Source organism: Pollicipes pollicipes, unplaced genomic scaffold (genome assembly GCF_011947565.3).
Source record: "Pollicipes pollicipes isolate AB1234 unplaced genomic scaffold, Ppol_2.1 Scaffold_3447;HRSCAF=4054_pilon_pilon_pilon, whole genome shotgun sequence".
In the NCBI taxonomy this organism is placed as follows: domain Eukaryota; kingdom Metazoa; phylum Arthropoda; class Thecostraca; order Pollicipedomorpha; family Pollicipedidae; genus Pollicipes; species Pollicipes pollicipes.
In genome coordinates this window covers 12444582-12458223 of record NW_023596297.1, presented here as the reverse complement: position 1 = coordinate 12458223, position 13642 = coordinate 12444582, and the positions used below count along the sequence as shown (strand labels likewise).

The window sequence follows — 13642 nt, the reverse complement described above, 5'->3', positions numbered from 1 at the left end:
AACGCCACAAGTAACCTAGCGTCCCCGTGTAGCCCTAAATTAAGAGCACTGGTACAACAGCTATGAAAGAACACACTTTTCGCCGACCTTTGTATGTCTGCAAACGGCTGAGATGATGTAAAGCAACGGTTTGCTGTAAGTCAATTTATCAGCAGATCACCGTCTCAAGGCTCGTAAAAATGTGTATTTGTGTCAATCTTGTTGCATGTAACGCATCAAGGGAGCTGTTACTTCTTTACAAGCTGCAGTTATACCGAACGTCTGTCAATATACCATTATTAGCTGCTGATGTCTGTTATTACATCGCTGTCTGGGTATCCTATCATCGTTGCACGTGCTGGCAGAAACCGACAAGCGACTATTGATATTCCATATAGCCATTTACCCTACGCAAACAGCCAGACAGAAGCTGATCGTGGCTTTTGCGTCGCGGGCTGAGGAATGGGTCAGATGTGCCGTCTGTTGACATTGCTGAGCGCGCTCAAATAGTTGCCATGGCAACAGGTTGCCAGGGGCGCAGTCAGGGCCGTGATAAGGGAGAGGATGCAGAGCTTGGCAGGGAGTTCCCGGCGAAAAGCCCTCCAGCGAAGGAAAACATCGCCGGTTTAGCCTACTTATTATTTCGAGAGCACCCGATTTCCTCGTTTTTTTCTCTTGCCCGGTCATGCCAACAGGCGCGGGCACTGAGAGGCCCGTGGATTAAGCACTTGGGAGGCCCCTTACTCCACTGCGGGCAGGAGCCACGTGGGCAGAGCACTAGATGGCTCGTCGCCTTCCTCGGTCAGGGTCAGAGTCAGGGGCCATTCCGTCCCAGCTCGGAGGCCTACCGGCTAACATTCTGGCAACACGGAGCCGGGGCCCATTGGTCGATCCGGAGGCCCTCAGGGAGGGGGGGGGGGGGCGGGGGGCGTCAGACACCGGTCCCTGACTCAGAAGCGCCCTCTGACCAAAGCCGTTGACCCCATATCAGCGCAGTGCACGGCTGCAGCCAAGGCGCAAAAGTAGCAATGCTTCTGCTTTTAGTGGTCTTCTTGTATTTGAAAAACGTCTTGCAATGCAAAGTTCCTCCTGATTGTAGAAAAAGCAAGATTGTGAGCATCATACCGAGTTGAATCCTTCAGTGCTATGCGGCATAGTGTGTAAAATTTGCCGCCGGTTTGAGCGGAAGTTACAGAGAACATCAGATGTTTCAGTCCCTTGACGCGCCGGACTATGTCGAGCGCGTCGCAACCACAGCCTCGACTGAATGAGTGTTCCTTTAAAGCGTCTGCAGATGCTCTTGATTCATCTGGAATTTCTGAATCGAGTTCCTACTCTTATCTTCAACACGCAGGATGTCAGCCCTTCAAGAGCTCGGTGCTGGGGACTGAGGAATTGTGGCGTTCGGCCGGGCAAACGGCAAGCTGCATGCGTGCGTGCGTGCGTGTTTGCGTGCGTGTATGCGTGCGTGTGACTGACAGAGCTGTCTCTGACGATTAAGGAGTCTGTTCAGTCTGTAGGCAACTCAATACTGGAAATGCTGTACGAGCGTCTAATGGGTGTTCAGTCTGTAGGCAACTCAATACTGGAAATGCTGTACGAGCGTCCAATGGGAGCTCACCGCAGCTGTTTGATCTTTAAGGCTCAGTCAAAATAACTACACTGAGGCATTCTTGCTGCTGGCAATCTTGTGCTGCTCTAGGCTTAGAAGAAAATGAGGTCCGCGTGCAGCCCTTTTCTGTATTTTGTCCCGGATCTCCGCATGTTTAAGTCGCGCGGAGCAGGGTCGCGTCACCGATCTGATGACACAGTGACCTCTCCTCCGACTCCACCCACACGGGCCTCTCGAGCCTTGTCTGTCCATGGCTGACTTCAGCCGGATGTACCACACCGACTGAACCGATGTCAGATGATGACAGTTTCCGCCCAGTTCAGCTTTGGCAGAGACCTTCGGTGGATGGTAGAATGTCACGGACGACGGCTGGCTGAACGTTTGGTTCGACGGCCATATCGCTGAGTCCATCACACCCCACGGAGACGCATTGCTCAAAACGCGTTAAGTGCGTGGGGGTATAACTATTTTTAGAGCTGAACAAATAAATGTATTCCCAATGATTTGCATTGGTGACTGCGTTCAGGGTACATGGGACAAGAAGAAACAAGAAGGGACAAGAAGAAACATGGCCTGTTGCGAACAGGATGAACGCGATAACCAAGCTGTGCCATCCAGTTTGACGGATAGTGGAACATCTCCCTTTTCACCAGGCAGCTGTGGAGAGAACCCGGGAACTTGATTGACCCTCATAGTTGACAGCTGAAATTTTCTTCCATATTAACCGGAATCCTTTTCACGCCGATGATTCCTTGGAGGTGGCGGAGTGGCGTTGACGGCGGTAATTGGAACAGACGGATACGGCTGACACAAGCTAGTCTTTCTTTTTCAAGAGCTAATTGTCTGCATGAGATGAGCACTCCAGGTACTGCAAGCACCCTTCCCACGCGGCCCTTCGTTTCAGATTAAAGTGACCTAAGGTTGGGAGCAAGGATGCTCTCACACGACCTTGCTTTCCATGCAACGGCACATTCTTTATGTTAAATATCGGAAATGTCGGGGAAATGTGTCCCTGGCGTCCTCCGTGCTAACGGAGGTCATGCACTGCTGGAGCTCGTCGCTCGCCTGCAGCGTCTATATACGGTTTCAGCGACCGGTGGCAGTGCCGGCAGCGCGGAGCGGTCCCAGTGCGTCTACGTCGAGGACGCGGTGGTGATGGCCCCGGACAGCACGAGACATGTGGAAGCCAGCACCCTCCCAGGTCAGTCCCAGAGGCCGGCGACCCCAGCAGGTCACCGGAAATGCAACGAGGGGTTTAGGGCGTTATATACCGCGCGCGGGGTTGCCCGCGTTGGTGGTTGCGAGCAGAAGGATACTGATCATGGACTTTGTCATAGTTGTGGTTTTCATACGTTACCATACTCGTCGCGAAATTACACGCTGTTGGCTCGCTGGTCATATACATCTGATACCAGCAGTTTACTTATATCAGTATTAAGGCAACCCGATGTTCCTGCCGCCCTGTAGCGAATAAGCCTCTTGTCTACGTCTTCGCTTTCATCCCATTACATTTTAATAGTTTGCCGAAAATGCTTGCAAAGCACATCATCATATTTGTCACACAATTCTACGTAATCGGCTCGCCGGTCATATACATCTTCCGCTAACGACTTTTCCATTTTCGTACGAGTATTTTGATGCTCCAGTCGCTCCTCAGCATTACGTTCGGAGTCTAGCCGCGCACCATGCCTTGAAGTCTCGACACCAGTGACGTCACGCTAACTTAGGGCGAAAACGAAGCGAGAATGACGGGACGGTTTAATCTATCTTATACGGCCTAGTTCACGGGTACAAGCACTGGTTTGTGGACCGCGCTAAAGTTCGCGGTCGAATCCCCCTCTAAGTCTCGACAGGGGTCAGTCTGTTCATTCGGACGTACTGGTAGTGGTGAGACGGCCCTACCAACACAGCCTTCGAAGAGAACTGTGGCAGCTGCTCATCAGAAGTCCCTGGCCGAACGCGCCGTTTCCTGTGCGAGCAAAAGAGAAAGCCGCCAGAGCAGGCCGATTGGCTGTCGGAGGAGATGCAATTGTACGCTCCGAGCCAACTGCCGGAAAGGATTGGCGTGCGGCGGAGCCACGACAGCGCCGGCGCCGCCTCCGTGGTCTTCGGACTCACAGGGAGACGCGGCGCGTTGTGGGTTACAAATATATGCAGCAGAGTTGAAACAACAGTCCCTATCCCTAACAGCAAGTGGATCACTTTGTACCAGGGTGCATATGCAATTTTTAACATGCCATAGTGTGCAACGCGCTATGGGTCGGTAGGTTTCGTCGTTCCCGTCATTGAGCCTCACATTCCTGGCACGGGACACTGTCGCGGTTTTGACATTCACTTTTGCAAGCACGCAATCCCGCAGTTAACGAAGATTTGCTAAGGAAGCAGCGCACTCGTGGGTTGGGGTGGCGCCAGGCTTCCTATGCAGAGCTGGTGGACGCTACCGACAGCATGGTGAAGCCCTGACCGTCCTGACCCGGGCAGCCTGTCCTGATTAGCGTGATGGTTCTGTGATACCTCATGCCATACACATATTCATGGATCGGGTGGTCAAGTCTGGAAAGGGCGAGTCCAGATAAGTTGAAATGGTTTTTCTCCAGAAAAAAAAGATCGAAGAGGAAACCCATCCACCTGTAGAGCGAACATGTATCTGCTGACCTGGCGTGATCCTTCACATTGCTAAGTTATCGATACACAAAAGACTGGCCTCAAAATGGGACTAAGGTCAAACTACCGCGTGCCAGGCCTCTGAAGCCAGGTGGCGAGGGTGTACCCCAGACGCGGCGTGCGTATGTGTAGAGGGGGAGAGGGGCGGGGGGGGGGGGGTTGGCCGACACAGCGCGGTCCCAGAGGCGTGATGTCTCTCGTCCTATAGCGCCCTGGGGAGCCATCAGACACTCGGATAGAGCCCAAGGGCAGGCGACGGTCGGCAACGTCCGGGTAACCAGGTGTGCCGCGATGCAGCACGTAGATAGCGGGAACACTGGTGCGATGCTGGATAATGCACTCTGGAAATCCAGTTGAGAGCGTTTTGTTGCTAACAGCGGTATCCATGTTCGTCAGTGGTGCTCTATGGGAAGACACCGTAATCTTGTCTGCTACATCATCTTCAAAACTCTCCGGCTCATCGAGCAATGGTAATCCGCTCCATCAAGCGATAGGCCGGCGCCTGGTGTTCTGGGATGAGTTGACACCATTCGAAGTGACCCCGGTCATCCCTGACCCGTGTCTGGGTAAGCCATCCCACGCCCACCCCAGCCCGGCCGCCTCAAGTCGCCGCGGGGTGTCCCCCGCCCCGCCTTACCTCCCTATCTCGAACGGTGAGATGCCGCGCCATTTCCGCGGTTCGCGCGTAATTTCCGCCCGCGGCGCGCGTTATTTCCCGGCCGTCGACGCGCGCGTCGTCCTCCGGCGCCGGAAGCTGCCGGCTTTGTTGCCGCCGCGGCTGAACAGCGCTCGGGTGGCGGCGCGCCGCCGCCTTCATGCTGGTCGGCCGATCGAGTGAGGACGGGCTCGGGTCCTGAGTGGAGTTCACCCTGGAACGATGGGCGGGGTGGTGCGCAGGACGGCAGAGCGCCGTGCAGCATATACTCGTGGAGACACCGCCGCGGCGGCTCTCCGGGCGCGCTACGGCACGTGAGAGACGTTAGCGCACGGCGCGTGCCGTGAAGTGACCATTAGTTTCGTGCTATTCATGGGAAGAGGTAACCGTGTCCATCTTGCGTCGTGTCTTATAGCCAGCTGTAGTCCATTATGCGTCAACACATTGTCGCGTGACTTCCTGTAGGGTGGTGTTGGTTTCCTAAATGCACCAGCCTCGTTCGGCTCGGCCGGGGACCAGTCGTTAACTGGGCGAGTGTCAGACGTCGACCAAGGCTGAAACAAACCGTGCGCATCGAACCGACGCCGCGTGGGCACATCTCCCATCGATGCTCTGTTAGCTCGCGGAAGACGGTCGTTTCCGCTGAGGCGCTGAAGCGGCGAAAACAATATATTCTTGAGTGTTATATCATGCATGATTCACTTCGATATGAAATGTCGACAACTCAAAAGGAGTGTTTCCACCTTGTAAGGCGTTTATAAATAAGATGACTAGATTGTAGCCCAGAATGATCTGTATAGTGACGTTCTTACCAAGACTTATCAAAAGACTATCTCCATACAGTGCGTGCAGTTAGCTTTCGGCCCATTTGACTGAAGACTTATTTGTGAAATGCTCTCATCAGCGATGATGATGCACAAAACGGCCACGTGCGTTATCACTATCATCGTATTATGCATCATTAATGGCCATCATGGACTAAGCGAAATGCCTGGGGGCGTGATGGCCGAGTGGTTAGCGCGTCGTAATTCCACATGGCCCGGGTTCGAAACCCGGTTGCGCCATGAGCCCTGAGCGCTTATACTCCTGTACAGGCGCTGGCGCCCCATAAAGGGGATGTGACGACGTTGCTTTGCGTCCATTGAAGAATAAATATTTCTTATAAGCGTAATGCAGAGCATAAGCTCACGATTTGTGTGTACACCATCACTGCCAAAGCGCATAGCGTTACGGAGAGAAACATGGCGTAGTTGTTTTTTTTCGGAAATACCTTACGATTTAAGTGTTTTTGAATTTCATCGATGCTCCAAATTTCAACATTAAAGCATTAGTGCTGCATTCGTTGTTATTCACCTGCACTAACATTCACACCTCAAAGTAAGTCGCATGCCACGCTTAGCCAATTCATTCCACACTTCGCTCTTGGTGCAAGGCGCCCCAAACACCTCGATTTGACCCACAGTCTTGATGACACGTCGGCCTGTCACGTACGCCAACTTAAACTTCACGGTGTACTCCTAGTCTTCCGGGCTTCCTTTCATGAAGGCGCCCACTTAAACCATGATAAATCGCTCCCTTAACCCTCTTCACAAACTATCCTTAAAACATGATTAAAACATTAAAACAAATGCCCGTAGAACCTAAAAGACGCCGACTGCCTAGGAAGCGCATCTTCACGAGACATGTGGGTCGCAGTGTGGAATCACTTGGGGTTATCTGTACTTGATGGTGACAGACACTGAGAGTGCTGCCAGGGAACTCCGATCACAGATAGCATCTTTCCGATTTCTCCAAAGTTAAAACATTCCTTTGAAGACAAATTCGTATAATAACACGCATGTGGATCCAGAGTGCATTCTTGTGGTTACTTTAACCGCGTTTCGTGGGACTGACATCGCACATCACCTACATCAAACATCTATAATGCGCACAGTGAGCATGCTTTGACGCTGCTTGGTCTCGTCAAACAGACGAGTCCAACAGGTGGTCCCTGGCGGCCAGCTCGTGCACAATAGCGCCTCAACACCACCGCCGCGTAAAAAGTGCCGCCGAGCGGCGGTGAACACGCCGCCGTGTTTTGTTTGGCGCCGGGGGCGGGTCTCGCGCCGACAGCCGGGTGGCTCGGGGCGCCGCCGCCGCCAGCTGCAGCGGGGGACGTCACCAGCAGCCGTGCCAGCTTAGCAGCATTGTCCGCCGCCGGTCGCACGCGCCCCGGCCGTAAATTAGCCGCCGCGAGTCTCGTCCGGCGCCCGGAATAGTCGCCCGGCCGCGCCGTCCGTCGGCGGCTGCAATGGCCGCCGGCCGCTACCACTCCCCTTTGTCTTCCGGCCGTCGCAGAATTAGACAGCGGAAGACGTGTGCGTGCGCGCCTGCGCCTGTACGTCACGAGAGAGCGAGAGTGTGCCGAGTGGGCCGGGATGGGGTGCTCGGATGCCGCCGCCTGTTGGCACGATGGTTAAGTGGATATTTGAGTGGATGTGTGGTTGGATCACGCAGTGCGCCAGGTGCGGCACTGGATCTGGTAGCTACATTTTGGGAGTCAGACAAGCCCAGGGCCCGAGGATGACGTGGAATCATCACAAAAATAGGCGCAAGCATTTCGTAAAAATGGGTTTGTCACAGAGAGATCAATTCTTGCGAATAATTGGAGGGCCGAGCCGGACACGTCATTCCCAAAAGATATGTTTCTCATCCGATCAAGCCCACTTTGTTTTCACGAACGATGAGACTTTAATTGTACTTCCTCTGAACTGGCCATTTATTTCCGCAGCTAGTGGTCATGATCACCAAACAATGCCAAAAGGGAACAGCCACTGTTGTGATATTGATCTTTTTCATGATTTTGTACTATTGTAGCCAAAAATATTGAGATGGGGCAAGCCAACATGGGGGAGAAAAACAACATTTGAGGGAAGAGTGTGGGTGGAGGGCGGGGAGGGGGTAGTGCTCCCACAAAAAATGCGAACCGACACCCCTGTTTTATCATGTGCTAGGGGGTTCATGATAAACTTTCACAACGTTGGTAAGGTAGGTGGTTCATGTCCAAAAGTGGAGGTCAGACGGTTCATGTCCAACACCGCCACCGCCGTTCCCACGCCGAAGTGGGGTCCGCTCGCTTACTTACTGCCCCCGGCTGTATGCAAGGCACCAATAACCATTTCAGCCTTCAGGGTCTTCTCGACTTCCTACAAGGTCGATGCCGCAGCGACCTCTGAGACGAGGACGCGACAGTGTTGGAGACGACGCCGCTTGGGCCACGCCTCTGAAGACTGCATCGGCCGCTGGGAGGGAGGGGGGGGGGGGGGGTTGGACGAGGCCGCACAGCCGACGGCTGATGCTCTGACGATCGATGTACTGTCAGCAGATGGGATGTATGATGGAACTTGGCCCGCCCCTCCATGGAGTGGTTCCGCAAGGCTCGACGATAGTTGCTTGCCTGCGGCACAACAGCACTCACCTCTGAGCAGGTGCACGGTCGGCCGCATTAAGCAAGTCGAGTACGGCTCGAAATGTTAAACCGTGCGCACGTATTTCGACAACATTAAACAGCGACGCCCATAACTCGGAAAATTGAAATGTTCGTCTGCAACATGGCAACATTTCACGCCGTGTGCAGTTTGCTAGCCTTTATTACCTGTGTGCAACGCAACACAGAACATACCGTGTCCTTGCAAACACTGACTTCTGCAGGATATTGCTTTCAGAAGAGACAGGCCAGACCAGTCTACCGGTTTCGTACCGGTCGAGATTTACTGGCCATTCGTGCTGGGACTCCCAACGCGAACACAAACATGCTTGTTCTCGATTTCTTCCCTCGACTTTTCTCGATCACTTGCACCAGTCCAATTCTCGAGAAAACCAGTCGCGAGCTCACGACCTGAAATTCCTCCAACCCCCCCCCCCCCCCTACCGTGACCTTCCCTCTCACTGACTCTAATCCCCGGCAGCGGCGCGCCACTCCGTCTCGACGGCGGGCAGGCGGGCGCGGTGGGGGTGGTGGGAGGGGTCTGACCCGCCCTCAGGCGGCGTGACGGAGCGGCGGCCCGTCCGGCTCCGGCCGGCGCCCCGGCCGTCCGGCCGTCGGCGATCCGTCTTGGTCACCGCCGCCGCCCGATTAGCCCCGTATGGCTTGATCCCGGCGGTGGCGCGCCGTCGCCGGGCTCTCCGAGACGGCTCTACCGACGCCATCGACCGGCTCAGTGCATTTCGATGCACCAGCTGCCTCGAGTCCGAGGCCCGGCGGTATATCATGCAAATGGGGCCGGCCCGAACGCTGGGACGTTACCGCCGGCTTTGGCCGGCCGCCGCGGCTGCTGCCCGCTCAGAATGACGCGCACAGCCCGGGTTCCGCGGAGTCCTGAGGCCGGCGTTACGGCCTCCCGTGCCGACTCTATTGCATGCCGGTGCTGGCGTTTGTTTCCCAGAAGCTGGCAGCGTGGAAGGTTTGGTTATGAGTCCCGGTACGTTGCATGCATCAGTTACGACCCACTCGCTGAAGACTACTGTATTTTGGGCAATAAAAGGGTTTATGACGCCCCTTTGCTGTCATCGTCAGAAGTTCGTTCTTGCCTTTCCCCTTGCATGCAACGTTTTACTTTTCCGAAATGACCAATCCATTTTGATTGCCCTCACCCGTGGTCGAAGGACTTGACCTGCTCCAGCGTTGGGCGGACTAAAACTGCCTGTACACTGCCCGGTTGAAACGGGCTATTGCCAGGGTGCACGTATACACAACTCATATATCTTGCCACCAAACCAATTTTTTAAAAGGTCTTATTTAGTGTTGGATATTGGTCTGTATGCCGTGTAGAGCGACAAGTAGCTCAAATCAGATCAGAGGGATCCGCAAACGCTTCGACCACAAGCCCCTTTCCTTGCTGACATCACTGGAGGGACGTTAGGCCGAAACGTCCGCTGACCCCCTGTCCCCATTGCAACTGTCTATCACTCTATACTTTATGCAGGTCAACCACCACCATGGAGACCTTGAAGAAGGTCGCACACCAGCATCCAGCAAGCTCTTCGAAACCCTAACAATCACAACCCTTACTTGCCCATTTGTTTACGGCTTGACAGCGTGTTCTTTGGACATGATCGGCGCTCTTCACTCCTCACCCGCAGCGGGTCCGCGGGAGTCCGAAGCCGAGCTCTGACAGCGTCGTTCCGTTGCAGCCGACCCAGCCCGTCCGCCGCCTCCTGGGGCAGCGGCCCCTCCGCCTCGCACGCCGCCGCCGCCGCCGCCCCCCGCCAGTCTGACCCTGGGCGCGCCCGTGGCGCACCGGGTGGCGCCGCGCGAGCTGTGGACCCTCGAGCACGACACCATCCAGCCGCAGGTAGGCCGGCACGTGACCCGGCGCTCGCCGCGTGCCCCCGAGCCATTCATTAAGCGCGTTTAAATGGCGCACCGCCCACCGCCGTCAGGGGCGGAGGGCGGAAGCACGGCGGCCCGGCGACGGCCGCTCGGTCGGCGAGCAGCGCGGTCCAGGGACGCTGGCGGCGCCGCAGGACGCCTGGCTGGTCTTCAGTCACCCGGCCGCGCGCTCCCTCCGTCTGCGGTCCGCTGGTCGTCCAGACCGAGGGCTGAGGGGCCTGGCCCTGAGTCAGTGTCGATGACGGTGTCTGCAGTCAGCGAGGAACGACAGTGTCGTCAGTCGGGTCAGGCGTCTCGGCCCCGCTCGGCCGCGCGCGTGGCTCTCCGTCGACTGCCGAGTCTGGGTGACCGGCGCCTCCGTCCTCCGGTCGTGCCTGGCGGGCGTCAGTCCTCGCACCTCTGGCGTCCATATGGCGCTCGGTCCCGCCTGGTTGGACCGCCAATTAATGGCCGGGTCGGGTCAGCGGCAAAAACGCCCCTCGTCACGGCACGCTCGGAAGCGACTTCGCGGCACGTCTGCGAACAATTGGAGTGCCAAGGCATTGGAAAGTACTCTCAAGTGTTGCGTGGGGACGTTTCACTGCGTTGGCATTCCCAAGCCCGCGTCAAATGCCGAGTTATAGGATTGCACGCACATAACGACTCAGAGTCACGGCAGGCACGCGCGGCCTGCGTTGACTTCGCAACTGTCTGCACTGCATGCGAGTTGCTGCCATCACTTGGGTGCCTTCCCCGCTGGTGTTCGTGGCAGTTTTATCATGTCTTTGAATGGGTTTGAAAAATGTTACCATGCTTTACAAATGACTCACTGCGTGCAGCTGTTGAAATTTGTGGAGCATCATGACTTGCTGCAAACATTGACTTTCATTGAAAAAGTTTAATTACCATTGTTGTGTCATGCTTAGGATGGGAGTCATATGAGTGGATGTCCAATCATCTTGCCATACCGATAACGTCAGCCTCGTGTCGTGCGTTGGTCCGGGGCAGCATCTGGCTCAACCGGATACCGCACCGGCTCATGGAACAGCGCGATAAGGTTATCCAAGACCTGCATGCCTCAGAACAGGCGCTCCCACCCGTTGTGCGGACTGCGCGCCTCCTCCACTCTGTGCACTGTCCGGCCGCTGGTTCGTTGTGACCCCCGCCTCTGCCCCCTCCGGTGCCTGCTGACCCGGGCCTCTGCCCCGCCGCCGGCCGACCCGCTGACCCCGCCCCGCGCCGGCAGCTGGTGAACCTGAACCTGACGGCGCCGTGGTCGGCCAGCCTGGCGGTGTACGGCAGCCGGAACGTACCGCCGAGCGTGACGCAGCACGAGTTCGCGGCGTTCGTGCGGGGCGGCCGGGTGCAGCGCGGCCCGCGCGGCCTGGCGCGCTCTGTGCGCGCCCTGCCTGAGCACCCGGTCAACGTGACCGTGACCGAGTACCTGGAGCCCGGCCACTGGTACCTGGCCGTGCTGAACGACGACCCGGCGCCGGCCGAGGTGCGGCTGGTGCTGGCGGCCGGCGACGTGGCCACGCTCCGCTGCCCGGCCGACTGCTCCGGCCACGGCACCTGCCACCTGGGCGTCTGCGCGTGCGGCCCCGAGTACAGCGGCGACGACTGCGCCACCAGTGAGTACGACGCCGGCGGGGGCACGCGCAGCGTCATGGGGCTCGTTGCGACCAACCTGTGTTGTCTCGGGCTGAAAAGTAGGGTAAGGCCCTGGTGGGAATCGGGAGAAATTATTCAAAAACACAGCCCAGCTCGTGGGTGTCGGCACACTTTTCGTGAAGGGGTGGCTTTCGCACCAGTGCAGTGCGGTCTTCACCATTTGCTGAGGTCTGCTTCCTGCCTGTGACGTGAAAAGGTCACCGGTGAACGGTGTAAGAGTGAACCGCACAGATGGAAGGCTCTAAAACTGAGCTGTTCGAGTTAGTTGTAACCCTGGGAGCGTCCTTGCCCTCAACGTCCTGGCCAGCTGCGGCAGAGATAAATCTCGGTCACATTACGAAGTCCTGGAAACTTGTTTGATGCGTAGAACATGTCTTCCGAGAACCAACGCCAGCTGCGGAAATGTTTCAGTGATGTTTCTATTGGTGTAGGAGTGGTTCTGTCACAATCCCATTTTATTTAGATATATTACCCATCATCGGCTCGTATTGTTGTCGTATTGTTGCATATTTGTATCAGCCATGTGCACAGATGTGTGCGGCACTGGAGGTTTCTCTAAGCTTTCACTCCAAACACCTGGTTTGCTCTTTGCATGACAATCTGTTGACTCCGGGGACTTCGTATTGGGCAATAATATGTCGGCGCAGGTGACCCAGCGAGGGTTAATGTCGGACATGGAGATTAATTCCCTCCTCATGCAAGCCGTACGTATACATGATCCATGTATGGATCCAGTGCTCCGAGCAATGGACACAGCGAAGGGCTTCCGGTCCACTGTGGACGCCAACAGTGAACATGTAAAACACCACTGGGGGCACGCCTAGGGCATAAGGCGCTCCTTTGCGTGACATTCTTTATAGCCACTAATCCAGCCCTTACTGTGGCGTAATGTATGACACTCATTAGCTTAAAAGCCCCACTGCTTGGCCCGGACGTCGCTCCGCCAGTGGACTGCAAAAACACGCTTTGTGTTTCGCCAGCCACACCGCAGGACGCTTCATTGGGGAAGTCTGCCGCGGCGGCGCGCCAGGCTATTGACACGGTGCGGTCTGCGTGCAGGTCGATGTTACAACGCTAGCTGTTTGTTAGTTGCGGCGTGGGCGGTGGCCCCACCAGCGGCGGGCAGGTCGGTTTGCTGGCGGAAGTCGAGCTTCGGGCTCGGCGCCGAGCCGTCGCAGCGGTCCTCAGATGGACGCCCACCCGCGGAGAATGTCCTCAGGTGGACATCTGTCCGGAGCGAATGTCCTCAGCTGAACGCCCGACCGGGCGAATGTCCTCGGATTGACGCCCGTCCGGAGCGAATGTCCTCAGGTGGACATCCGTCCGGAGCGAATGTCCTCAGGTGGACGCACGTCCGGGGCGTATGCTCCACGAGGACGGCCGAGCTGGAGCACCTGCTCCGTGGCGACTGTCATGGTGCGGTCGAGGTGACTGACGGCCCTGACCTTCGGGCCGGCGTGGCGATGTCGGGTCATGTGCCGGCGGCCATCCGTCTTCCCCCATCGCCAGCTATTTTTCCGAGGATTGACGTCTTCACGTGTGAGCCTCCAACTTCGGCAGCTCGTCAGCCGGCGAGCTTGACTTGGCTCCAGGTCCGGGCGCTGGACTGTAGCCGCTCCCCGGCGCCGGCGCCGGCCGCCGTCCGCGGTCTGGGTGGGGCCAGCGAGCGGACACAGCGAGCAACGGACATAGCGAACACAGCGGACAGCGG

The 13642-nt window shown here is 56.6% G+C and overlaps 1 protein-coding gene across 1 annotated transcript in view; it reads left to right on the top strand.

The window, feature by feature from the left end:
- LOC119091648 (teneurin-a) overlaps positions 1–13642 on the top strand; it is a 68480-nt gene that overhangs the window by 27446 nt on the left and 27392 nt on the right. The window contains exons 7-9 of the mRNA XM_037214458.1: positions 2682–2792; positions 10083–10243; positions 11507–11891. Of these exons, the coding sequence (XP_037070353.1) occupies positions 2682–2792; positions 10083–10243; positions 11507–11891 (657 nt within the window). The remainder of the gene's footprint in view (positions 1–2681; positions 2793–10082; positions 10244–11506; positions 11892–13642) is intronic.